General features: G+C 38.3%; 1 protein-coding gene across 11 annotated transcripts in view; it reads right to left on the bottom strand.

The window, feature by feature from the left end:
- Positions 1–25,786, bottom strand: part of RGS7 (regulator of G protein signaling 7) — a 599,504-nt gene that overhangs the window by 22,044 nt on the left and 551,674 nt on the right. For 6 of the 11 annotated variants that reach the window (XM_054660839.2, XM_054660845.2, XM_054660821.2 and 3 more), the window contains 4 exons: positions 25,094–25,204; positions 23,414–23,539; positions 17,636–17,822; positions 14,402–14,491 (listed from right to left, as the gene is read on the bottom strand). In XM_054660839.2, the coding sequence (XP_054516814.1) occupies positions 14,402–14,491; positions 17,636–17,822; positions 23,414–23,539; positions 25,094–25,204 (514 nt within the window). Of the gene's footprint in view, positions 1–12,147; positions 12,229–12,960; positions 13,015–14,401; positions 14,492–17,635; positions 17,823–23,413; positions 23,540–25,093; positions 25,205–25,786 lie in introns of all 11 variants that reach the window. The other 5 variants (XM_054660842.2, XM_009441734.4, XM_054660848.2 and 2 more) reach the window with 2 other exon arrangements.

Genomic DNA, 25,786 nt, shown 5'->3' with positions numbered 1-25,786 from the left:
CACTTGAATTGGATCCATCAGAAAATGACTTACGTAGACTTTCTGAAAGATGGAGTCCAGCAATCTGTGTTATCATGAGCACTCCAGGTGATTCTGATGCATGTCAAGTGAGAACCACGGATGTTTAGTAAGGAGAGATCAGCTGGGAATACTTCTATTTGTGTGATGATTTTTAAACTGTATGGTTTTGGGATGCTTGTAACCAACGTGGAGCAGAGAAAAAGACAGAATAATTCTAATTATTATTAGTAGAGATGAGGTTACAAATCTGCATTTGCCAAGCCCCTGGTGATTTTTGAGGTATGGATAGTTGGACTACACTTAGAGAAATAATGAAGTAGGCAGGGTGTGGTGGTTCACCCCTGTAATCCCAGCACTTTGGGAGGCCAAGGTGGGTGGATCACTTGAGGTCAGGCATTTGAGACCGGCCTTGCCAACATGGTGAAACCTCCTCTCTACTAAAAATACAAAAATTAGCCGAGTGTGGTGGCGCATTGTTGTGGGAAGTCAGGGACCCTGAATGGAGGGACCAGCTGAAGCCATGGCAGAAGAACATAAATTGTGAAGATTTCATGGACATTTATTAGTTTCCCAAATTAATACTTTTATAATTTCTTATGCCTGTCTTTACTGCAATCTCTGAACATAAATTGTGAAGATTTCATGGACACTTACCACTTCCCCAATCAATACCCTTGTGATTTCCTATGCCTGTCTTTAATCTCTTAATCCCGTCATCTTCATAAGCTGAGGAGGATGTATGTCACCTCAGGACCCTGTGATGAGTGCGTTAACTGTACAAATTGTTGTAGAGCATGTGTGTTTGAACAATATGAAATCTGGGCACCTTGAAAAAAGAACAGGATAACAGCAATGTTCAGGGAACAAGAGAGATAACCTTAAACTCTGACTGCTGGTGAGCCAGGCAGAACAGAGCCATATTTCTCTTCTTTCAAAAGCAAATGGGAGAAATATCGCTGAATTATTTTTCTCAGCAAGGAACATCCCTGAGAAAGAGAATGTGTCCCTGAGGGGAGGCCTCTGAAATGGCCGCTTTGGGGATGGCTATTACAGTTGTAGCTGTGGGATGAAACAAGCCCTGGTCTCCTGTAGCGCTCCCAGGCTTATTAGGACGAGGAAATTCCTGCCTAATAAATTTTGGTCAGACCGGTTGTCTGCTCTCAAACCCTGTTTCCTGATAAGATGTTATCAATGACAATGCCTGCCCGAAACTTCATTAGCAATTTTAATTTCGCCCCGGTCCTGTGGTCCTGTGATCTTGCCCTGCCTCCATTTACCTTGTGATATCGTATTACCTTGTGAAGCATGTGATCTCTGTGACCCACACCCTATTCGTACACTCCCTCCCCTTTTGAAAATCACTAATAAAAACTTGCTGGTTTTGCGGCTTCTGGGGCATCACGGAACCTGCCGACATGTGATATCTCCCCCAGACACCCAGCTTTAAAATTTCTCTTTTGTACTCTGTCCCTTTATTTCTCAGACCAGCTGACACTTAGGGAAAATAGAAAAGAACCTATGTGAAATATCGGGGGTGAATTTTGCCCAATAGCGCATGCCTGTAATCCAAGCTATTTGGGAGGCTGAAGCAGGAGAATCACTTGAGCTGGGGAGGTGGAGGTTGCAGGGAGCCAAAATCACACCACTGCACTCCATCCTGGGTAACAGACTGAGATTCTGTCTCAAAAAACAACAAAACAAAACAAAACAAAACAAAAACAAAAAGGAAAGAAAGAAAAAAATAAAATGAAGTAGAGTTTTTTTTTTAATTTATAAATTTGTTTTTTATAGAGACCAGATCTATTTTGTTGCCCAGGCTGATCTTGAACTCCTGGCCTTAAGTGATCCCCACAACCCCTTGCCTCGGCCTCCCAAAGTGCTGGGATTACAGGCATGAGCCACTGTGCCCGGCCAACGTAGAGATTTTAACTAAGGGAAAGAAAAAGAAAACTTGGGGGAGGTGATGTAAATCACACCTTCAAGCAATTCACTAGTTGTCATCTAGAGGAAGTGCTTGTATTACTCTGCAGTGGCTTCAGGAAATAGAACTAGGATTAACAGCTGGAAGTTACAGAAAAGTGGATTATGGAAGGGATTTCTAAGAGATGGAATGGTCTGCTGTCTACGGGTACCACATCTCAGATACTCAGGAACTGCGAAATGCTGAATACCCATTTGTCACTGAGCCTACAGAAAAGATTCTTGCAATGGGCTGGGAATTGGACCCAGGGAAATAGGGACCTCTAAGTTCCTTTTCAATTCTGAAACTCCAAAAATTTTATCATTCCCCAGATCTCCTGAAAGTACCTTGAAGATTTACATTTTACAATCAGAAAAGAGAAAGCTCTCCCAATAATCTTTTCTATCTCATGTTAGGAATATATTCTTGTTAGATATTAATATGTCTATTTCAGGTGAACAGTGTTGATAATAGGGACTTGTTATTCTCCTTTGTAGTAACTGAGCCCATGTCTATTGGGTAATTTGGCTGATGAAATAGATGAAAAACTTCTTTAATACCAAAATAAAATCTGCATGACTCAAAGAGGCAAAAAACTGATGATGAACTTTTTTCCCCCCAGGAATAATAGAGCATTCTAGAGAATGTGCTTTAAATTTCCAACAACTGCCACAGCCTATTTTAGTAATGGATTCTGCTGGTTGAAATTACAGGTATAAGTGGTGTATTTAGGATTGTCCAATGTGTGTTCCTATTATTCTTAGGTACTGGCCATTGACAAAAACAATGACAACAGCCATCAAAATATGGTACGCAATGAAGAGGGCAGGAGATTTTGCCCAATCTGGGCTTGTGTACAGTATCAGCCAAAAACATATGAAAAATGCACCAAGGTGTCTGTAGATATACACATAATACATCCATGCTTATAGATGGATGCAATTTAGATAAAGATGTCTAATGTATCACTATTTTAAATTGTCTATTTTAGTGTCATTGCTTTCTGGGTACTAGCAAAAATTATGGAAAAGAAAAAATTACAACCACAGCTTGTCATCAGTATAAAAATGGCTTTCTTTTCTGAAAGAGGTTTCATAAAAGAATGCTAATGAGTATATATGAAGCTACATGTGTCTTTAGACTAAGCAAGAGAAAAGGATTTTGAAAGAGATGCCTTGTTGATGACCCAGGGCTGTCTAGTAAGTGGCCTCACAACTAGAAATAATTAATATACGACTCCACTTTTGGTGGAAATTAAATTTGGACATCATAATAAACCCAAACTTTACATCAACAACTTCCATTCATCTTTTTCCTAGATACTTAAAACAAATTTATAAAAATAATGTGCAAATATTACCCTTTAGACCACTGATGGAATTCTGCTTAAGTCTTTTTCATTCTATTCAATGCTGTTTAATTCAATGACATAAATTGAGATTGAGAATTGACCATCTGCAAGGTACTGTGCCAAATGTTGAAATGCTAAGATTACATTACATAGAAGATATAAGTCCTATATCTCCTTGCTTTACTGAGCTACAATTTTGTCCCATAATATGAGATTCAGATCATTTTGAATAATAATTCAAGTTCAAATATCATCAAATAAAATAAAAGTGATAATGCAACATAATGAGCTAATGGTCATATATAACATGATTTTAAAGTGAGACAGTGTGACATTTATTTTTCTGCTGTCAAGTCTTCCAGTAAACTTGGTTCAAAAATGTTCTAAAAAGTTTATTGGTGCTACAAGTCTTCTTCTTCCTTCATTTCTTCTATTTTGCTACCCAAGTTTTTGTTATCATCTAATGTGCAGATGACTACAGTAGCTGCTGATGCTGCAAACACATCCTCCTATCTCTAGATTCTCCTAGCTTGCCCTCATCTGCTGTGTAGATGATGATGGCCCATGTGTAGATCCAGAGCACAGGATATGTTCTTGATTACCTTCTTCTGTACTCTGCTTCTCTAACTGGAAACCTCCACAGTAGTCCCTGCCTGAATTTGCCATCTTCAGACCCTCTTTCTTTGCCACCTTTGCTCTGTCTCTCTCTCTCCTGCAGGGCCCCACTGTTTAGTAGGCAGGTCTCTTGCTTAGGCCTTAACTCTTCCTCTCCCTGCCTACTCTGCACTGTTTTAAGAGAAGCTATCATGATTTATATTAAGGAAGTTAGTGGAAAGCCAAATCTGTTCACTGAACAGTTAACTTGCATGAGCAGAATGAACCAACTCAGGTGCAACTGTTAGTAGTATCCCCAAAGTAGTAATTTGTGTTCATATCTGTCCTTTTGCAAAGTATAAACTTCCTATGGGCAGAGGCTTTGTCTTATCTATCCATTCTCAGAACAAATTGCCTGGCCCACAGTAGGTTCCCAATAACTGTTTTGTTGTTGTTGTTGGATATAAGAATCTAGCAGTGCTTGAATACATGGGTGCTCTTGGTTTGTAAACTTATCATACAGAGCCCCCAGGATGGTCTCTGGCTGAAGCCTCATAGCTACTGGCATAAACCCAAGACTTCATATTCATTGGAACACAATACTTTGGGAAATGCTGTAGAAACTTCTGCCCCTGGCATATGTAGCAGCAGGGGTGACATTTCCCACTGTGGGGAGTGTCTACTCAGCAGCCCCACAGCATTCCTTAGGAACCCCCAGGGCTGTATCGGACACTCTGACAAAAACCCATGATATACAATTCAGAGCTCACAGAACTTGAGCAGCAACTTAAGAACTAACGATGCTGCCAGGGGAAAATGAAGATATATTGTCTGAACTCAATTAGGCTACAAGGTCTGATACATTGCACACCGATCAATTTACATCATGCTGCAGGGAAACTAAAATTGTTTTCTCAGGCAAGTTATCATCACTGCCAGTTTCAATAAAATAAGATGGATAGCCATATCTGCCAACTACAAAATGACAAATGAGATGGTTTCAGGTCCACAGCAGAAGAAAGACGAGAAAATAGTTCATCTTTGAGCAGACACATTTCATATGCTTGCTGGTAATATCTATGGTGGGGAAACTCAATGGCCAGTTTATAAATTATTTTCACTGAAGGTGTAGTAGGAATATATATATATATATATATATATATATATATATATATATATTTTTTTTTTTTTTGAGACAGAGTCTTGCACTGTCGCCCAGGCTGGAGTGCAGTGGCATGATCTTGGCTCACTGCAAGCTCCACCTTCCCGGTTCATGCCATTCTCCTACCTCAGCCTCCCGAGTAGCTGGGACTACAGGTGTCCGCCACCACGGCCAGTTAATTTTTTTTTGTATTGTTAGTAGAGACGGGGTTTCACCGTGTTAGCCAGGATGGTCTCGATCTCCTGACCTTGTGATCAGTCCGCCTCAGCCTCCCAAAGTGCTGGGATTACAGGCGTGAGCCACCGTGCCCAGCCATAGTAGGAATTTTTAAGCGTAGTTTACCTATATTAGTGTATCTATAATCCCAAGCAACAGAATCCATAGCACTCAACCCTAAAATAATATGCACAAAGGCTTTCTTTAAGGTAAATTCACAGGGCAGAGATGTAAAATCAAAACCTTCCTTCTCGTAGGTTCCAAGTCTGCTTGTGTCCTATGATGAGTGTTTTGTGAAGCAGATAATCTGCCTCATTATGATGGGTGTTTGTGTCAGTTGAGGATCTGACTCACTCTATGGAGCTCTTACCATGCCTACAACTTCATTAATATATATATAATCTAGAAAATGAACTTTCTGAATACTCTAAGGCTTGTCTCTACTTTATTGTGGTAGAAATTGATATCAAGGGAAGTGAAAGTAAGGACAGCCAAACTGTCTTTTTTAACCACAAAGAGTATCACATAACCTGACACTTAGTCAAAACTTACTACCTGTTGATGAATGAATGATTTAGAAACTAGAATAATGGTATATAAAAACAATGATATCAATGTAGCAGATGCGTGGATCCCAGGCCACCAGGTCAATTTTCTCTGTTGGGATTATTTATGGGGAACAAATCCAATGGCAAGTTTATATGTTTTCTTTTTATTTGTCCTAGGACCCTTTCCAAAATAGCCTGTTTACACTAATGTGCATGTAGGTCCAATCAGTAAAGTCCAGAGTGTTCAGCCAGGAGGGACATGGCTCAATCCCGAACAGAACCAAGGTCCATCCCAAACGTGCCAGGAATGGGCAGCTGAGGGACTGCCCAAGTAGATTTGACACTGTACTGCACTGCTCCTACCCTGGCTCCATAGCTGGGCTGGGGCTGTGATTCCCAGACGTGGCACCTGTATTATTCACAGGTTTACACTGTATGCAGAGGGGAGTTCCCAGATTATAGTTTTATACGTTTTATAGGTTATTAGAATATGGAGGGAAATCTCACACTAGATTTTACATTTAATAAAATCCAAGTAAGGCTGGGCGTGGTGGCTCATGCCTGTAATTCCAGCACATTGGGAGGCCGAGGCGGGCGGATCACCTGAGGTCGGGAGTTTGAGACCAGCCTGACCACCATGGAGAAACCCCGTCTCTACTAAAAATACAAAAAAATTAGCTGGGCCTGGTGGCGCATGCCTGTAATCCCAGCTATTTGGAGGCTGAGGCAGGAGAATCGCTTGAACCTGGGAGGCGGAGGTTGCAGTGAGCCGAGATCACACCATTGCACTCCAGCCTGGACAACAAGAGCAAAACTCCGTCTCAAACAAACAAACAAACAAAAAAACCCACCACCACCACCACCAACAACAAAAATCAAACCAAGTTAAAAATCATTTGACCAGGGACTAAAAAGTATCCTTCAAGTTTTCAACAGTGTCTTAAAAAAAAAATATGTTTCCCGGAAAGTAGCTACAGTTCTTCACTGACTGAAGACTAATTGGTGGTGGAGGTCTGTCATTGATGTGTAACACACTGGTTTTGGAAATCAGGAATACAACAGCTGATTCCCACCTTCCAGAATAAGTTATTTTTCCCTCTAGTGTATGCTCTTGCATGAAGGAAAAAATAAAGATACAAAAGAGATAAAAAGAGATAAATGGATACCTCTTCCCTTGTAAATTTACATTCCATTTAACTAAGCAGTTCAATTTTTTATGAAAAGAAAATCAATATATAACTTTGATTTTATTGTACTTTGACCTATAAAAGCAATGAATAATAAATAAGCAACAACCTAAACGTCCATTAATAGATGATCAGAAAAATTACAGGGCATATCCATTCAAAAGAATTTTGCATGGTTAATAAATAGAATCATGTAGAAAAATAGTCAATTATTTGGAAGACATTTACAATGCATTTTAAGTGAATAAAGAATGTTTCAAAAGAATATTTAAATATAATTCAAATTCTTAAGTATTTATATTTATTTGTGCAAAATGCTAATTGGAGCTGTGTCTGGGTAGAGAGGGTCGTCTAGAGGTGAAGAAACTGAGGTTCAGTAGTTTAAATGATTTTTTCTTTTATTGTTATTATAATTATTATTGTTTTTGCAGAGACGGGGTCTTGCCATGTTGCCCAGGTTGTTCTCGAACTCTTGGCCTAGAGCCACGTTCCCGCCTCAGCCCCACAAAGTGCTGAGATTACAGGCATGAGCCACCGCACCCGGCCTTAAATGATTTTTTAAAATTCACATGGCTAGAATATATAGGACTAGGTTTCAAACCTAAATAGAAACACATCAAATTCCTTGGCCCAGGCTCTTTTTACCATGTTACCACTTATATATAATCTGCATAAGGCTGTATTAACCAGTAATTCCACAGTGGGCTTAGATAAATCATTTAATTTTATTTAATCAAAATAACATTCTAAAGGAACTAAGTATTGTATCTTCTTTGTTTTCTATTTCAAATAAGAGGATTTACATTTACATTTGCTCCTATCAACATTTAAACAATTGAGTTACAGAGTTAAAAACAGATTTCAGCTGGGCACAGTGGCTCACACCTGTAATCCCAGCAGTTTGGGAAGCTGAGATGGGCAGATCACTTGAGGTCAGGAGTCCAAGACCAGCCTGCCCAACATGGTGAAACCCCATCTCTACTAAAATACAAAAAATTAGCCGGGAGTGTTGGCGGGTGCCTGTAGTCCCAGCTACTTAGGAGGTTGAGGCAGGAGAATTGTTTGAACCATGGAGGTAGAGGTTGCAGTGAGCCGAGATCGTGCCACTGCACTGCAGCTTGGGTGACAGACTGAAATTGTGTCGCAACAACAACAACAACAACAACAAACAGATTTGATCCTAAAGATCAACTGATTTCAGGGCCAACCCACTCCTGTTAAATTTCTCTCACGGAGTCTCCACAACTTCTGGTCATTCCTTGCAGTCCCCAGAGCACAGTTAGGAGCTCAATCCACCAGCACAAATACACCAGGACAGACAGAATGGGATAGCCAAGGAGGCATCATCTTTTTTCTATGGATTCTTTTAAAGTCTCTACAGATAATTGTCTTCATTAAGATAGGGTGGAAATATTTTCAAAAAGAGATAAGATTAGGTGAATCCCTGGGTGTTCAACATCAATACTTTCTAATATTCATTTTTACTTTTCTACTTTTGTAGCCCAGAGCCAGGCTGATTTAATTTCCACTTCACCCAAAGACAAAACCAGTGTGTTACACGTTAATGACAGATCTCCACCACCAATTAGTCTTCAGTCAGTGAAGAACTGTAGCTACTTTCCGGGAAACTTATATTGTTCACACAAAGACAAGACAGAAGGTGAGTCACACAGCTGGCACTTGATTATGAATCTTGATTGAAGGTGTGGCTGATCAGTCATCCTACCCTGTTTTTCCTTTGTTTTCTATCTGTCCCTCCTTAATGTTTGCGGAGAAGACAGATGCTATGGTTTTTCTTATCTTATCATGTTATCTTTTCTTATTTTTTGAGACAGAGTTTCTCTTTTGTCACCCAGGTTGGAGTGCAATGGCAAGATCTCTGCTCACTGCAACATCCGCCTCCTGAGTTCAAGCAATTTTCCTGCCTCAGTATCCCAAGTAGCTGGGATTACAGGTGTGCACCACCACGCCCGGCTAATTTTTGTATTTTTAGTAGAGACAGGCTTTCACCATGTTGGCCAGGCTGGTCTTGAACTCCTGACCTCAGGTGATCCACCCACCTCGGCCTCTCAAAGTGCTGGGATGACAGGCATGAGCCACCGTGCCCAGCAGATGCTATGATATTTTAATGGCTGAAAAAGTGGTGTCAGATTTGATGATGGTGATGAAGAAAATAATTTTCATAATTCTTAAAGCATATGAACCTTTTTGAAAGAGAATAAAGTCAACTTAATAACATTTAAAGGTATGAGAGGACATAGTAACCCTTGGAAGACCAACCTTAAGAGACTTCTCTGATAGCAAGAAAAATAAAGAAATAAAAGAGTAAACAACAAGGCATGAAAAGGAGCTTTCTTGAGACAACAAACCCCAATGCGGGCATTACACAAATGTGAGTTATTTTTATCCTACCCATTTTGGGATTAATGAAAAGAATAAGAATAATCTATAAAGAGTAATGAATTTAAAGTAAAAGAAAAAGCTTGCTTCCAGTTCCAGCTCTAATGCTCAACAGCTGCAAGATATTGGTGAAGGTGCCCTCACCTCACTATTTCCCCATTTTTTTGTCTGTGAAAAAAGGTGATACCTGCCTGCCTACCTCCCAGGATTGTTGTGCATGCAAACAATGACCAAAACAACAACAAAACACACAAAAAGGAGTCTATATTTTTTGGAAGATTGAAAGTGCAATGCAATCCTCAGCTGTTTATTATAATTTTTCTCTAAAGTGCTAGTAAGTATTTATGAATCTGGGTAACTAACAAAAACTCCCCTGCAAAAGCTGGCTAGCAAAATATTTTTGTCTCTGGGGTGAAACAAAAACAACAATGCCACTTTTCTAACCTCGGTTATAAAAACCCTAGGCTGGAACATGTAAATCAACTTACAAAAATAGGCACGCATTGGAAATGGATTCAGACTGGGGAGGTGGGTATCATCAGGTGGCAAGATTTATTTATTTTTTGTCAGTTGGGAGAATGTCAAAGAGCAGGGTGGATCCGTGGAAATAGCATTGGGGAACAAAATACATTTGGAGTCAGTCCCAGCTCCTTCGCTAACTATGTGACTCTGGGCAAATTATGCACCTCCTTTGACCCTTTAAATTTCTTACCTACAAAATGGGTAAAATAATGGCTATAATAATATCTACCTTACAGGGTCAGCATATGGATTAAATTACATAATATTATAAAGTGCCCAGTGCAGAGCCTGGTACATGGCAGATATTCAATGAATGTGAGTTTTTCCCCATTATTTTCCTAGACTACATATTTGTTTACTATTTTCCCCTATTCCATTTCTTTCTTGGATGCTGTTGACCTTGTAGCCTCCCTGTATGTACCAGAGCAACCTGTGTAGAGGATTCCTTTAAAATATTTACATAAATTCCATCTTTACTCCAGTAAGTCTATCTGATTATAAGAAAATCACTCATTCTTTATCTTCCATTAAATTATTTTATTGATCCTATAAAGGTGTCTCATAAAATTTAGTATGTAAAGATCTAAGATGCTTGATACAGCTGCCGACCGTTAAGTTATAAAATACGGAACACTAAACCAAGGGGAAATTCAGAGAACCTTTCTAATTTCCTTACCCATTTCTTCAGAATAACACCCAAATAAAAGTATTAAATAAAAAAGATTGCATTTTATTTTCCTGGATGGAAAAGGATTAACACTAAGCAACAGTGTCTGAAAGTTATTATTATGGTTTGTGTGTGTGTGTGTGTGTGTGTGTGTGTCTATGTTTGTGTGTGTGTGTGTGTGTGTGTGTGGATGGTATTCAACTTCTTTTCCTTCAGTAATTCCAGTTGTTGTTTTTTTTTCCACTTCTCTTTAAGAAGGTGGTTGCTCTTCTTGGTCTAGTGAAATCCTACAAATTCAGTTAAATGTAACTTCTGGGATTTCTCAGATTACATATGGGCCCTCCCTCCTCACCCTAACACCCAGTAGAAATTGTTTATCTTTCCCTTGTACATCCTAACATTTTGTCTATATCACTGGGTACCTTTGAGATCAAGCTCTACTACCATGGATATCCAACCTTTTGGCTTCCCTAGGCCACATTGCAAGAAGAATTATCTTGGGCCACACATAAAATACACTAACACTAATGACGAATAATCTTAAAAAAAAGGTCTGTGCATAATTTTTAAAACATCTACCACCACAGATAAGCAAAAAAGTCCTTGCGTTCAAAGGGTTGGACATGGCTGCAAGTCTATACTTTCTACATGGTCCCAAGACATAGCGCATGGTTTAGAATAGAGGTGGCATTTGTGTGAATGTTGACTGAAGGTGTGGATGATCAGTCTTCCCTTCCCCTTGTTTCCTGTTGGCCCTTTCTTAAAGTTTGCAGTGTGTGACCATATGGTACTATTTTAAGAGTTTGAGAAGTGGGTTAGATATGATGTTGGAAGAAGGACAACCATTTGACTTCCCCTTTCCATCTTCCCCAGGTTACATCACTATTTTAAATTATATCACAGAAATTTCCATTGTAATTTCAAGAACAGTATATTCTGTCAGCATTACATTTGAAAAGGATTAACTTGAAATGCTTCTTAAACAATACACAGAGTACCTTACATTATCTGATAGTCACTTTCTCCAGCAAAATCTTGGAGAATTGTTTGACATTGTCTTTATTGCCCCATGGTGACTTATGAGGCATGCTTCAGAAAATTCTGTATTAAAGAACAGAGGTTCCAATAGTGCCAGCCAAAATTTCATAAAATTTATTTACAATGTGATTAATTCCTGGAGTCCATCATTCTCCATTCCTTTAATTCATGCAATCACATTGAATGTTCACAGTATATATTACTGTTCAAATTCTTTCAAATACTCTGTGTACCGTTGCAATGGTAATTCACAAGTAGAAATGAGTAGCATTCCCCACCACAAGGATCCTTGAAGGAAACTGAAAACAAAAGCCATTATCTTTGTTGAATCCAGTTTGCTCACATTTCAACACACATAACTCCACTGAACTGGCCATCACAGCAAAAGCCACAACACACACACACACAGCAGCATGGAGCTAAACCACACAACTCAACAGACAATGCAGACAAACTTGAGTATAAACCAAGATTTTTCTACCTCTTTTCATAACAGGTTAGTGCTGGCCCTCAGTGTTGGTGTACAGTTTTTATGGCATGGGAAAATAGGGATGTTTCTGCCCTATAAAAATAAATGTGTTGAAGGCTTTAGTTTGAGCTTACACAATGTCAGAAAGTTCCAAAGGCACTGGCACAATACAAAAAAAAGAATCTTACAAACAAATATATATCATCAAAACACATGGCAAGATACTAAGAAAACACTGGTAGGAAAACTACTGGTTTCTCAGGTGATTTATGCAACAGTTTTCAACAGCTTCCTGAAAAATAAGGAATAAGAAAGGCAGGCTAGTGGGTCTCTGGTGGGGCATATCTTGTCACCAACCACCACTCATATAAAATCTTTAATTTTAAACTGCTCAGTAGATCATTTTCTCTCTGCAGAAGTAAAACGCATAGAACCCTCATTGTTCTTAACATTTTAAGCCTCAGGAAGGGCTAAGGGAAAGAGCATAGAAATACATGCACTATCTTTAATAAAGAAAGGAATACAAGGAATAAAAATAAAATATAAAGAATAATTATTATTCCTTCCTTTTATATGTTGTAATATAAACTTCTTTCCAAACTTTAATTCTGTACAGATACTTGCTCATATATAACATCTTTTTCTACTTTGGAAAGGGATGGGACAGAAAGATAAGCAGCAAACATGAAGTTCTGAATTTGAATAAAAGAAACACTTTTGCTGTCATATCAAGAATGCAAGGTGGGTAACAGGGCTAGAAATAGGGAAATTGGAAAAATTTCATTGGACTTAATGATTCATAATTCCTCAAAAAATTAAACTTACCACATTCTGTGCAAATTTTTCAAAAGATGTTCTGCGATCCATTGAGTTTCCAGACTTACGTATGTGGGGTAGGATAGGATGAAGGGAAATAAGGGAAGATTAAAAGCAAGCAAGGAAAACAGAGCAGAGAAAGACAGGGTAATGAAATGATGCAACACCAAATCCATGTTCTAAATCAGAAGGCCCACAGAGGTTGGAGAGCCGCCAAGGGAGGCTTCTTCTCACAGGACATGGGCTCTGCTTACACCAAAAACTTTCCTTGTACAAACAAAATGGTGTGATTCAAGCAAAATCAAATTCAGCCAAAATAAAGTGGATATGTGAAGCCTTCATACTGACATTTGCAGAGCCTAAATATTTAAAAATCTAGCAGCATATCCTCAGAATTTCCTCAAAACTTTTATCAGAAAAAATTCCTATTGACAACATCATTAATTCCATAGAGCATTAATGTCTAATAGAACTTTCCAAAAGGATGGAAATCTCATTCTATGCTGTCCAATACAGAAGCCCCTAGCTGTGGTTACTGAGCACTTGAAATTTGGCTAGAATGTTATGTAATTTTAATTAACTAATATTTAAACAGTCCCACGTGGCTAGTGACTGCTGTACTGGATAGTGTTACTACAAAGTATCCATTTCTAGTTGTAAAGGCAATGGACTTTTAAAAATCTTATTAGCCTACATGACGATCATGAACTACACAAAATTATAATTTAAACTCAGAGTTTCAAGAAGCTATGAACTATTTTAACATTAAAAAGAATGAATGACGTTGATGTTTATGTCCAGATTTTCTCTTCCCTGTTATATTGATTACATAAGGAGTTATGAACAGAGAGACACTGATTATTAACATTGTTGAATAATGAGGTCTACTACAATACTCCCATAATGTGCTTGGCTACCATGCTAGGTGTATAAAATTCATCACAGGGATATTAAGTGATTCAGGATAAATGCCAAATAAAAATATTCGAAAGCAAACATTCCTACATTTTGTCATCTATTATTGAAAAAGGTGAGTCTACTTTCAGTTATGAGGCCTGTGGTTCAAAACATACATTCTAGCTTACTAAACAAAGAAACCTCTCTTCAAGTTTTTGACCTAATGACTTTGTTACTTTCTTTTCTTTATTGTAATTTTGATTCCATGAAACTAGGCATACAGAAGACTAACATGAAACATGAAAACAGCTTCTAATAAATTTTGCAAAGCATGAACATCTGCAGAAACAAACAAACAGAAAGTAATACAATAAGCAATAAACAAACAGAAACAACTTAAATGGCCCTTATAAAATGCAAAGGTTTGGGGGAGGGTCTTGGAGTATGTTCACTTACCATTAGTCCAATACCCTGGATTCAGCAGAGGTAATTACTCCAAATAATTATAACTGAGAACTAGGTCAAGAAAAAACAACTCACAAAAAACCAGTACCTTTTTCTTTGCCTGTAGAAGCTCCTGATAGGCACTGGATCTTATAAAACGTGGGTATGAATCACTTTTCATCAGTTTGTAAATGTGCTCCTAAAAAGAAATAATGGTTGAGGTGCTTCTTTATGATTTCTTGGGAAAAGTAAAATATCATGATGTCACACATGGCTAAAGAACAAATCTAGTAGCAGCGAAAAATGGTAATAACAATGCTGATTAGAATACCTTCTATTTACAGGATATTTAGATCTTCAAATTCATTATCTCATTCATAGATCATTGTTTAAATTGGTTTAGGAGCTACTGAGGAGGCAAATCACATCCAGTCATTACAAAAATGGGATTTGATTAATAAAATGTCATAAAATTACCTCAAATCAAGTTGTTGACTTACATAGATCACTAGAGAATATAACTAAATTTGCTGTCTCTTAAAATTACTCCAGGCCTGAAGTGGGTAATGTTGACTCAGACAGAGTAATCATCCTGGATACCTTTGGCCTCTGCATTTACTGGGAGGGTGCCAACTGCCCAGAAGAATCAAATCATCTCTTTGGTACAAATTGCATGGAAAATTGTCTTCCACACCCACTTTGGGTCAGAGCACAAGTCCAAAAATAAATTTTGTGATATTTAATTGCTAAATCTCCAAATTTGTGTGCTCTTTCTTATTACTTACCCAGTGACAGATTAGGTAAATAGTTGATCATTTGCCCCTAAGAAGTTTGCAATATTCTGTTTTGATGATGAATTTTGATAGACAAGTCAAAAAAAAAAAAAAAAGGAAAAAGGCACTCATTCAATTCAATCTAGACCCAATCTAGGGAGGTTCCACTCTGGTCTACCGCAGCTCAGGGAGCTAACATGTGCCTTGATCTTCCAACTCTAGTGAAATATCAGTTAGGTGTAGAGCTTGGAACTATTGGAGAGCATTCTGAATGTTCCAATTTTCTTTTCTTTTTTTTTTTTTTTTCTTGAAGAAAATAGATGTTTCAAGAAATGACTCCAGTTCTCTGGTCTTAAACACAACAGCAATAATTTGAAGTTACTTTAAATTCATTTAAAGACATTCAGGATTAAATCTCAAGACTTAGCCCAACGGTGATCTTCAAAGGATGTTAAGTTTGGAACTGTATGGGAATTTGTTTGAAAAGTAGAGCAATGGCTGGTTTTGGAGTTAAGCATTTTGAGATTCAGATTCTACCTTGCTCAAGAACTACCACTTACAAATAGGATAAATATAGGCCAACTTTTTCATCTCTCTGATCCTTAATTTTCTCATCTATAAAATAGCATTGTTGTGATGATTAAAGGAATAATAAATGTGTAGCGAAGCAAGGGGTGTGGATAGTAAGTGCTCAAATATACTTGGGTATATGGCAGGTACTCTTTTAAGTGCTTTCCTGTATTAGTTAATATAAGCCTTACAAAACCCCTATGGGGTTGGTAACCATTATGTCCATTTTACAGGTGAAGAAACTGAGGTGTGGAGAAGTGGTCACAGAGCAGAGCTGAAATCAGAACCCAGGCAATTTACCTTACGATCAGATTTTTTTTTAAAACCACAAAAAAACTAGAATTAAATATCTGAGCTTAACTGAAAAAGAAATCTAGGGCCAAGTGGTATTGTTTTCTATAGAATTTTTTTTTCTGTAAGAAAAGAGGATCCTCTTAGGCAAGAATATTTTTAAATGACACCGATAACTAAAAAAATGTTCTATTTTAAACCTCAGGAAGGGCATTCCAAACATTTTCCACATTGTTGGCTCTAGAAAGATGCTCGACATTTTATCTTGGACTGAAAGAAAGAAAAATCAGCAGAGAAGTGAGCAGCAGGGCCAGAGTTTCCGGCCTGCTCTCTGTCCTGTGTCTCTCTAGAGTGTAATTATTTCTACATTGGAGACCATGGCTGAACCACATGGGATAGGTATCCAGTTAGCTGTTAAAATTCATGTTAGTTTACTACACAGTTGCTGATTTCTTTAAATGAAAGCCAAGGAGAAATATATTTTCTATAGAGAGTGGAAATAAGGAAGGATATTCGTGTATCTCATTCTTCATCTTCTATATTTTATTTTAGTAATGTGTGTTTTTTAAAAGGTACTTTTTAGAATTAATATTCTTCTCCAAAAGAAGTTTAAGAAGTTATGGAGTATGCACGTTCTGATTTAAAAACCAACTTCAACACATCATTAGGGAGTGGGTGCAGTGGCTTATGCCTGTAATCCCAGCACTCTGAGAGGCTAAGGTGGGAGGATTGCTTGAGCCCAGGAGTTGGAGACCAGCCTGGGCAACATAGGGAGACCCACCCTGTCTCTACAAAAAAAAATAAAAAAAAATTAGCCAGGCATGGTGGTGCATGCCTATGGTCCCAGCTACTTGGGAGGCTGAGGTAGGAGGATTGCTTAAGCCTGGGAGGCCAAGGCTATAGTGAGCCATGATCATGCCACTGTAGGTAACAGAGACAGAACTTGTTTCCAAAAATAAAATAAAATAAAATACCACATTATTAGGAAACACTATCCCCTCATTACAAGTTTATTTTTCTTCTTAAGTATCAACATTTTTTGAGAGAAGGCAGAAATTCAAGTTGTTTCTACAAAGGGAATTAAGATCCAGTTTGAGAAAAGATGACTAAAAATTTGCCTTAGGAAGTTAGAATCAGTTTTCTTTATTTTTTCTTTCTGTAGGCTAAAAAATTAACTTGAAAATTTAAGAAACGTCAGAATCTAATGTTTGATTTTTTTTTCACCAGAGATAAAACTGGTTTGAGTTTGACATAACTTTAAGCTAATTCAGTTTGAATAATTTATAATAATGAATAATTCAGGAATGTCAGAGTCTTAGAATCTCTACATTGAAGATGCCTTAAAGATTTTAAATCTTTTTAAAAAAATGTTTTAAAAAATCTTTTACTGAGGTGGGGTCATCATTAGATGGTGTTTGCTCACTTACTGGGGGGACAAACAGAGTAGAAAATAAAGTAAAAGTTGTAAAATATTTCAAATATGCCCCTTCATATAAAAATATTCAAACTTAGAAAATATTCCCAGGTTTTAAAAAACTATTCAGTTTAACGTGTCTTTGTTCCTTCCTAGATCAGTTAGAGTTATTTTACAGTTATCTAAATTGAAAATGTTAGAAATAGCTGCCATTTATAATGAAAATAAAATGAATATATCTAACGCTCAACTTCTCGGAAGCACGTTTGTGGTGTGAGGCTCACCGTACACCCACCTGAGCATCTTCAAATGTGTATCGTCCAGGTTCCTTCACGTTCTGTGTGGTTTTGTCATAACTCTTGGAATCCAAGTTAATAGCACTGGGGGCTCCGGGAGCCAGAAACTCTTGCCATATTTCCTGAACTCTTGAGGGTACTTCTTTAATAGGCCTCTTTTTCAGGTCCTCCACTGCCAGCCAGAATCTATGCAGAATGTGAGATCGGGTGTTTACTCTGATGGCCCATCATCTGAAAATTCTTGTGACATTTATGGATCATGCAGTTCATCATGACGACTCACAGCCAGCTCACTTTCTCTGAGGGCTTCCAGTATCAGGGTGGTACTGACTGTGTTCAAAGGATAATCTTCTTTGGAAGATTATTATGAAAAATAATTATTAATAAAAATATAAAAATATTAATAAAAATATTTTAAAAATATTAATAAAAATATAAAAAATATGAAAAACTCTCTCTTCTAAGTGTTTGTTGTTAAAAGCAGATCTGTCAGAGCCCCGTATAACAATGATTTTACCTAAGGAAAGTAGCACTGCTAACTGTTGATTGAAAACAAAGAAGAGTTTGAAGGGAATTAAAGGTGTGGGACATGGAGCCTCCAATTGGGAGATAAAGCTGTGCATTACACTGTGTTCTTTGGATGTTCTGTCCATTTCAGCAATGGGGGCTAGTATGGAGAGCCTTTTCTGTTCTAGCTGGTAAGGGAATTACAAAGAAGCTTTGCTGGAGTTAAAAGAGGCCTGGACATAAGATCAGAAAATGCTCTGGCTGAAAAAATAAACACAATTAACTAATGTTAAGCTAATTTAATTGAGAGAGTTATGGAATGACCAAAGCAGCAAGCTTTCACATGGAATTATTTGAAAAGTGTAAATGTGTAGAGGCATCATTGCAATTCAGAAGCCACGGAATAATATATACTGACTTACTTCTGAAGATAGCCTTATTTATACCATATGTATACTGAAAGAACCTGGGAGTGTGTTTTGGTTGATAATAGCAAGTGGTAAAGTCTAGTGAGAAGGGGCCACATTGTATTAATCGGTTGCATTTCTTCAATATTTTGCTCTAGGCTAGAGCTTGCTGGTTAGATCTCTAGAAATAATGTTTAAAAGATAAATGAGTAGATCATAATTTGTTAATAGAAACAAACACTCTACTAGAAAAAGGAGCTGCTAGGACTGTGTTATCCTCCATAAACACTCTTACTGCTCTAATAGTAGACGAAGTCAAAGAAAGGCAAAGACGGCCACAGAGACAGCAAACTTCAGGCTACAGAGTCTTAAGAGAGGCACAGGTGATCAGCAGTACCTTCGTAACTACTAAGCTTTAACTTGACCATTAATAAATAATCAGAAATCAGTAATGAAGTGCATGAGCTAGAATTAGAATATCAACTACTACTCAGTCTAGTGATTTTTGAGTTTTCATTTCCAGATTTTGTTTTTTTATAGATATATGTAGCAGAGGATAATCTAAGTTTGACAACGCCTCAAACAGGAAACTACCACCATGACTTTTAGAAAGGAAGGCTCAAGACCTTTCCCTCTTAAAACACAGATTTAGACACTGTGCACTCTAATAGGAATACTATGCGAGGCTGGGCACGGTGGCTCACGTCTGTAATCCCAGCACTTTGGGAGGCTGAGGCGGGCAGATAACCTGAGGTTGGGAGTTTGAGATCAGCCTGGCCAACATGGTGAAACCCCATCTCTACTAATAATACAAAAATTAGCTGGTGTGGTGGCGGCGAATGCCCATAATCCCAGCTACTCGGGAGGCTGAGGCATGAGAATCGCTTGAACCCGGGAAGTGGAGGTTGCAGTGAGCAGAGATCATGCCATTGCACTCTAGCCTGGGCAACAAGAGCAAAACTTCGTCTCAAAAAAAAAAAAAAAAAAAAGGGAATACTACGCATAATCCGAGGGAGCAGGAGTGAAATTAACATATGCTCACGCAAGTTCATTCCAGCACACTTTGAACACATCAATCAAAACAGTCTCTGTCCTCAAAGAATGAGTAGAGAAAAAGATAAACCATTTAAATGGCCGTAACACCAGGAAGTACATGAATGGCTCTCTAGGAAGAGAACGAACTAGACGGTCTGGGAAAGGCAAGCAGGAAAGAGCCCCTCTGCTGGGGCAAGTGCTGGATTGGAAAAGGGGGATCTAGACAAAGCTATTCTAAATCCAGTGACATCTGAAATGGGCCTGGAAATAAGCATAAAATACAAAGGGGTTGAGAAGTTAATAACCACACCTACACTGTTATGTAGGTGCAGGCACTGCTGTAAGTGATTCACCTATATTAACTCATTTAATTCCCACAGTAATTGTGTAAGGCAAGTTCTATTATTTCCCTCATTTTAGAGAAGAGGAAACTGAGCATATGAAGATTAAGTTGCTTATTTAAGGTTGCTCACTATTACTGTCACAGCTGAGGTTTGCTCCCAGAAAATCTGCAGCAGATGACACCCTCACAACCACTCCCTCACACAGTCTTTCTAACAGCATCATTGCCTTTCTTATTCTCACCATTACTGTAATTATTGTAATAGCTTAATAGCATGGAGGAGCCAGGTGCAATGGCGTGCACCTGTGGTCCTAGCTACTCAGGAGGCTGAGGTGGGAGGATCAGTTGAGCCCAGGAGTTCAAGGCTGCTGTGAGCTATGACAGTGCCTCTGAACTGCAGCCTGGGTGTCAGAGAAAGATCCCATCTCTCTTAAAAAAAAAAAAAAATCCTATATCCTTCATTTCATGGTAGCTGGAACCTAAGTAAGTATTTTTAATGTCTTTGATTCTTGATTTCCTCATCAGTAAAATGGGATGATAATGCCTATTTCACTGGGTTTCCACTGGATTAATTGGTTTCCATTGGATTAGTTGATTAAATTAATTCCATTAATGTATACTAATGATATAAATTATACAGAAGGCACTGAAAAGTACTTGGCATATTTTTAGTCACTCAAAGATAAAAACTCATGATATTACTACGTTTTCTTAGCACTTGCTCTATGCTATGTGTTTTGCTCAAAAAAAAAGAATGAGGGAAATACATCATAAAATTTCAAGTTTCTGCTCTCTATTAGGCAGAGCAGAGGGTATATTTGAAGCATAAGTAGTTATCGAGAAACAGTGCTTCTTATTTTTTTCCTGTCCTAATATTCGAAAAAAAATGCTCAGACGAGTGACACACTCTCACTGATAGCAGGAGGGCAGCTGTTTAGGTAAGATGCACGGAGAGTTATTTTATTTTAAGTGCAATTCACAGCCCTGTTGACCACTGGACCATTTTGTCTCCTTCAGTGTGTGACACAGATATGTCAGTGGAAGCAGAGTAGGGCTCAGATTTGGGGAGCAGTGGACAGTAGCTTGGTACTGGTTTGTAGGAAACCAAGAATGCCACTTACATGCAATCTGACCTCCTTAGCCATACTTTCTCGGCTTAACCTTCCTCAGCCACGCTTTTCTCATCTATAATGAGGCAATATTTACATTTTATGTTGTTTTGGTGGTTGGATGTGTGATGATCAGAAATAATGAATGCAAAATATAACATAGCATACTTATAAAAGTAGTAGATATAAAATATATTCTGGTGTCTTGTAGGTATTCAAGAATTAATCTACATCTTTCATTTATCTACTGATCTATACTTACTAAGGAAACATATGATAGGCATATAGTAGATACTCAAGAAATATATGTATGTGTGTGTGTATGTATATAATGTGTGTGTATATATATAAGATAATCTAATATTTCTTAGATATAATTACTTAGCCTAGAGTCTAGTACGGCATAGAATGATTAAGATAAGAAATGATTAAAGCTTGAACTAAGAAATTGGCAGGAATTCAATTCATGCCTGAAACCTAGTATCCACATGCTATCCTCTTTTTCCAAAGGCATCTTCTCTCTTCCTGTTTTGATGGTTTATCTCCTCCCCATTGTCCAGCTCTTAGACTAGAAGCGATTTCCTCTAGTATCCCTTTGCTGATCTCTAATTCTGGGCTAGGCATCCCTCTCTGCTTCTCCCAACTAAACACTCATGATTTTGTGCTGTGATTTGTTTTCTTGTCTGTATCTACCAATAGACCGTAATTTTAATGAGAGAAGGAGATGTTTTTATTTGGCTAGGCGAGGCTGGTAAGGCTTATTACTTGTTTATTTACTCATCACGATACAAATGATATCAGCATGTTTTCAAAAACTTAGAGAATGAGAGGAACGTCCATCTCCCAAGCCACTAAAATGCCTCACGTATCCTTTATCTCTGCTTTATTTTTAATGCATTCTTTTTTTTTTTTTTTTTTTTTTTAAGACAGAGTCTTGCTCTGTTGCCCAGGTTGGAGTGCAGTGGTGCAATCTCGGCTCACTGCAACCTCCACCTCCTGGGTTTAAGCGATTCTCATTCCTCAGCCTCCCCAGTAGCTGGCACTACAGGCATGTGCCACCATGCCCGGTTAATTTTAATTTTAATTTTTTGTAGAGATGGAGTTTGCCATGTTGGCCAGGCTGCTTTCAAATTCCTGGCCTCAAGAGAGCCACCTGCCTCGGCTCCCAAAGTGCTGGGATTATAGGCGTGAGCCCCCGCACCTAGCCTTTTAATGAATTCTTGCACTCAATTATTGACAATGTGACCTAATATAGAAAATGTTATTAGTAGGCTCAATACAGAACTTTAGCAACTTTAGCAGCAAGATCTTGCAAAAGCTCAAGCATGAAGGGTTCCCATAAACTGGAAGGAGAATAGGAAGCTGCATGCCAGTAATCCATGCTAGGCACACACAGAGAGTTACATTCCTCCGGGTTCTGTCTGTGGTCATTTTGCTTCATCCATGTGACATGTGTCAGCATCCTACATCTTTCTGAATGGTTTGGGATTCCTACCTGTTAAATCTCCTGAAAAGAACGTGACCATGCCTGGCACTACTTCGTTCCAATGAAAATAAATGAATGCAGAGAACTTTCAGTAAATGAATTTTACAGGACTGCATAAGTCATGGAAAAGTAAAAATTGGGCATCAGCTTTCAAAAGAATAATGAATGAAAGAACTCATGAAACAACAGTCTTATATAGTGGAAAGTCATCACTCCCTTCAATGATGTTAAACAGAGCTATTAAAATCCACTCTAATGTCTTATATTTTAAAATGCAATTTTCAGATCCTCCTTATGTTAGCAAGTTTTAAAAATATATAAAGATGATGTTTACAACAGATGGGCAGAATGGGTGTCACTTTCTCATGAACAGCTCAATGCTGTGCTGCTCTCAATTGCCCTGTGGCTATTATTTAAACATGCAAAGAGAATGAGACAGCCCAATAGTTTGGTTTCAAGTTATTTGATATAGCTGCCCAGTCTCTTCTTCTCTAACTTGCTTGAGAAGTGATACGCAAAGATAGTCAACAATGACAAATAGGTGATATTTTAATTGAACTTCATAAATGTTATTGGCCAATCTCCACTTTGCCAAACATTGTTCTCTGTACTGCATTTCTTTACAGAGTCCATTTCAAAGCCACCAAATTTGTATAGTTAAAACATCTGGAGATACAGAGATGGCGTAAAAATAAGTTATAAGAAATTGATACGTTGGACAGCCTTTGCCTTGCTATCTCTTTTCCCTTCATTAGGTGGCAGACATTCAATGGGTTCATGACATCATTATGATGTTAGTAGAAGAATAATTGATCTATTACCTCCAAAATAACCAGACACATCACAGACAGTATTTCTCTGGCTTATAAGATCCAAGCAATGTGTCTTACCTTAAATTTTCCGAGCTGAATTCTGACTCTAGAAATTTAAGGAACTGTTCTCTCCCAACTGGGTCTTTCAATGCCTCGTCCATGCCAAAACCCCATCGTTTTACCCTCTGCTGGCTGGGTTCTTTGCTATAGAAGATAAAACAAAGGCAAATACATTCCTTTCATTAGAATTCCCATTTTTCTGTTATTACATTCCCCTTCAAAATCATGTGTGCCTCGAAGTTCCCATCTTTACCTTTTCTTTAAAAATATATATATCCGATTAACGGCTCTGCATGAAATCATCGCGTACATTAGTATTAATAATAAAGTCTAACATTTATTGAGCATTATGTGCCAAGCACTTTACATAAATGGTCTCTTTTTGTTTTTGCCAACCACTTTATGAGACAGGCACTATTAATCTTATTATTTTCTAGATGAGGACAGTGAGGCACAGTATTATCACTTGCCAATGTCAGGCAAGTAATAAGGGGTAAAGATCCAGATATTCTGACCCCAATGCCATATTTCTTTTTTCTTTTTCTTTTTTGAGATGGAGTTTTGCTCTTGTCACCCAGGTTGGAGTGCAACGGCGTGATCTCGGCTCACTGCAACCTCCACCTCCCGGGTTCAAGAGAGTCTCCTGCTTCAGCCTCCCGGGTAGCTGGGATTACAGGCACCTGCCACTATGCCTGGCTACTTTTTGTATTTTTAGTAGAGATGGGGTTTCACCACTTTGGTCAGGCTGGTCTCGAACTCCTGACCTCAGGTGATCCACCCACCACAGCCTCCCAAAGTGCTGGGATTACAGGTGTGCGCCACCACGCCAGGCACACATTTCTTAACCACTATGCCACACAGGGTCATGCAGGTATATTGAACTGGGGAAAATGCATTGGTAACCAAAAGATCTCAATACTAGCTAATGATTCTGGTGTCAGTTAAATCTGTGACCTAATCCTAACTGAGTCACAACATTTTGGGGTTCCAGCTTTCTCATCTATAAAATCTTTAGCTTGTGGAGGAAGAGTTCTGGGCATGTCCAGTGTTTAAGATTCATGGCTGGATGCAAAAGAGAGAGAGTCCAGAAATGCAATCTAGAGAACTGCTACAAGTGTGACAGAGCACCCGTCTTTTCTTTGTAAAGTGATACGCCATGATCCTCTTATGAGTCTGTTAAGACTGATGATGTAGTTCTTTCCCTAGATAGCTCATGAAAGAAACTATGGAGTCCTAAGTGCTGCTTTGCTTTTCTTAGGAAGTGTCTTGCCAGTTTCTCTTACAGTGACTATGGTAAGCTCATTCTGTCTTAAAATTGAATTTATAAACACATACTTGTGTTGGGCTTAAGTATGTATGGCTTTAGCATTCACTTTACTTGACTACATGAGACTTTGTGGCTACGTGAATTTTCCAGGTAGATAATAGCAATGACCTAAATTTCAAGAGCTGAAGATCCTAACTCTGACTAATTGCACCTCTAATTTTGGGACGGTCTTTCCAGCAATGCAAATCTTAATGCAAATGCGAATGTCTAAGTTTCAAAAGCCATGATCTCAAACAAGAATGTTAGATATAGGCCAATGTAGATAAAGAACAAAATTACATTCACAATTAGCCAACAATAAAATCCTTCCCATTTCACTCAGACCCTGAAATAAAGCAACATATGGGCGAGAAAGATAAAATGCCACCTACCTTGCCTCAAGTTCCCAGAAAGTGGTGTCATCGGACAGCCATGGGTTAGAAGGGTCAGGTGGCAAAAGAAACGGGTCGTATTCTAAATACTGTTCCGTGTAACTTAGTAGACTAAGGAGAAAAAACATTTCCAGTTTCTTTAGTTTTCTGACTGGGGTTGCAGCCAGTCCAAAGCAGGGAAAACAATATAAAAATGTGGGACCAAGGAATCCTTGTTCACTTAAAGCATGAAATCCAATGGCAATCTTCACGCTTCAGTAACTTTCATGCAACAACTTATAGTGCTTCTTGGCAGACAACTGTGGCTAAAGATTCCATCTCTACCCATGCCTAAGCCATGTAAATCAGTAGCCCTTGGTTAACATGAAGCACTATGGAAGAGGTCAGTGTGTGAAGGGCACCGCTAAGAGTCAGTTCCGATCTTTGGTTAATCAGTCCACCCACAGCAGAACAGACTTTAGCCAACTTAGAGAAGGGCTTAAAAGGGAAATTTTGTCAAAAGTATTTACAGGAATTAAGTAAAATGGGAGCCACTGACAAGTTTTTTAAATGTATATAAAAATTTTAAAAAGGGAGAAGGGAAAGAAGTTGGGGAGGTAGGATTTGGCAATGCCCAAAAGTGAAGAATATGAATGGCATTAAGAACAGATTTAAATGAAGCAAAGGAAAATATCTGAAATTTGAGTTTCATTC

The sequence above is a fragment of the Pan troglodytes genome, chromosome 1, assembly GCF_028858775.2.
Source record: "Pan troglodytes isolate AG18354 chromosome 1, NHGRI_mPanTro3-v2.0_pri, whole genome shotgun sequence".
NCBI lineage: Eukaryota > Metazoa > Chordata > Mammalia > Primates > Hominidae > Pan > Pan troglodytes.
Note: the sequence above shows the minus strand (reverse complement) of the source record. Positions and strands in the feature narration are given on the sequence as shown.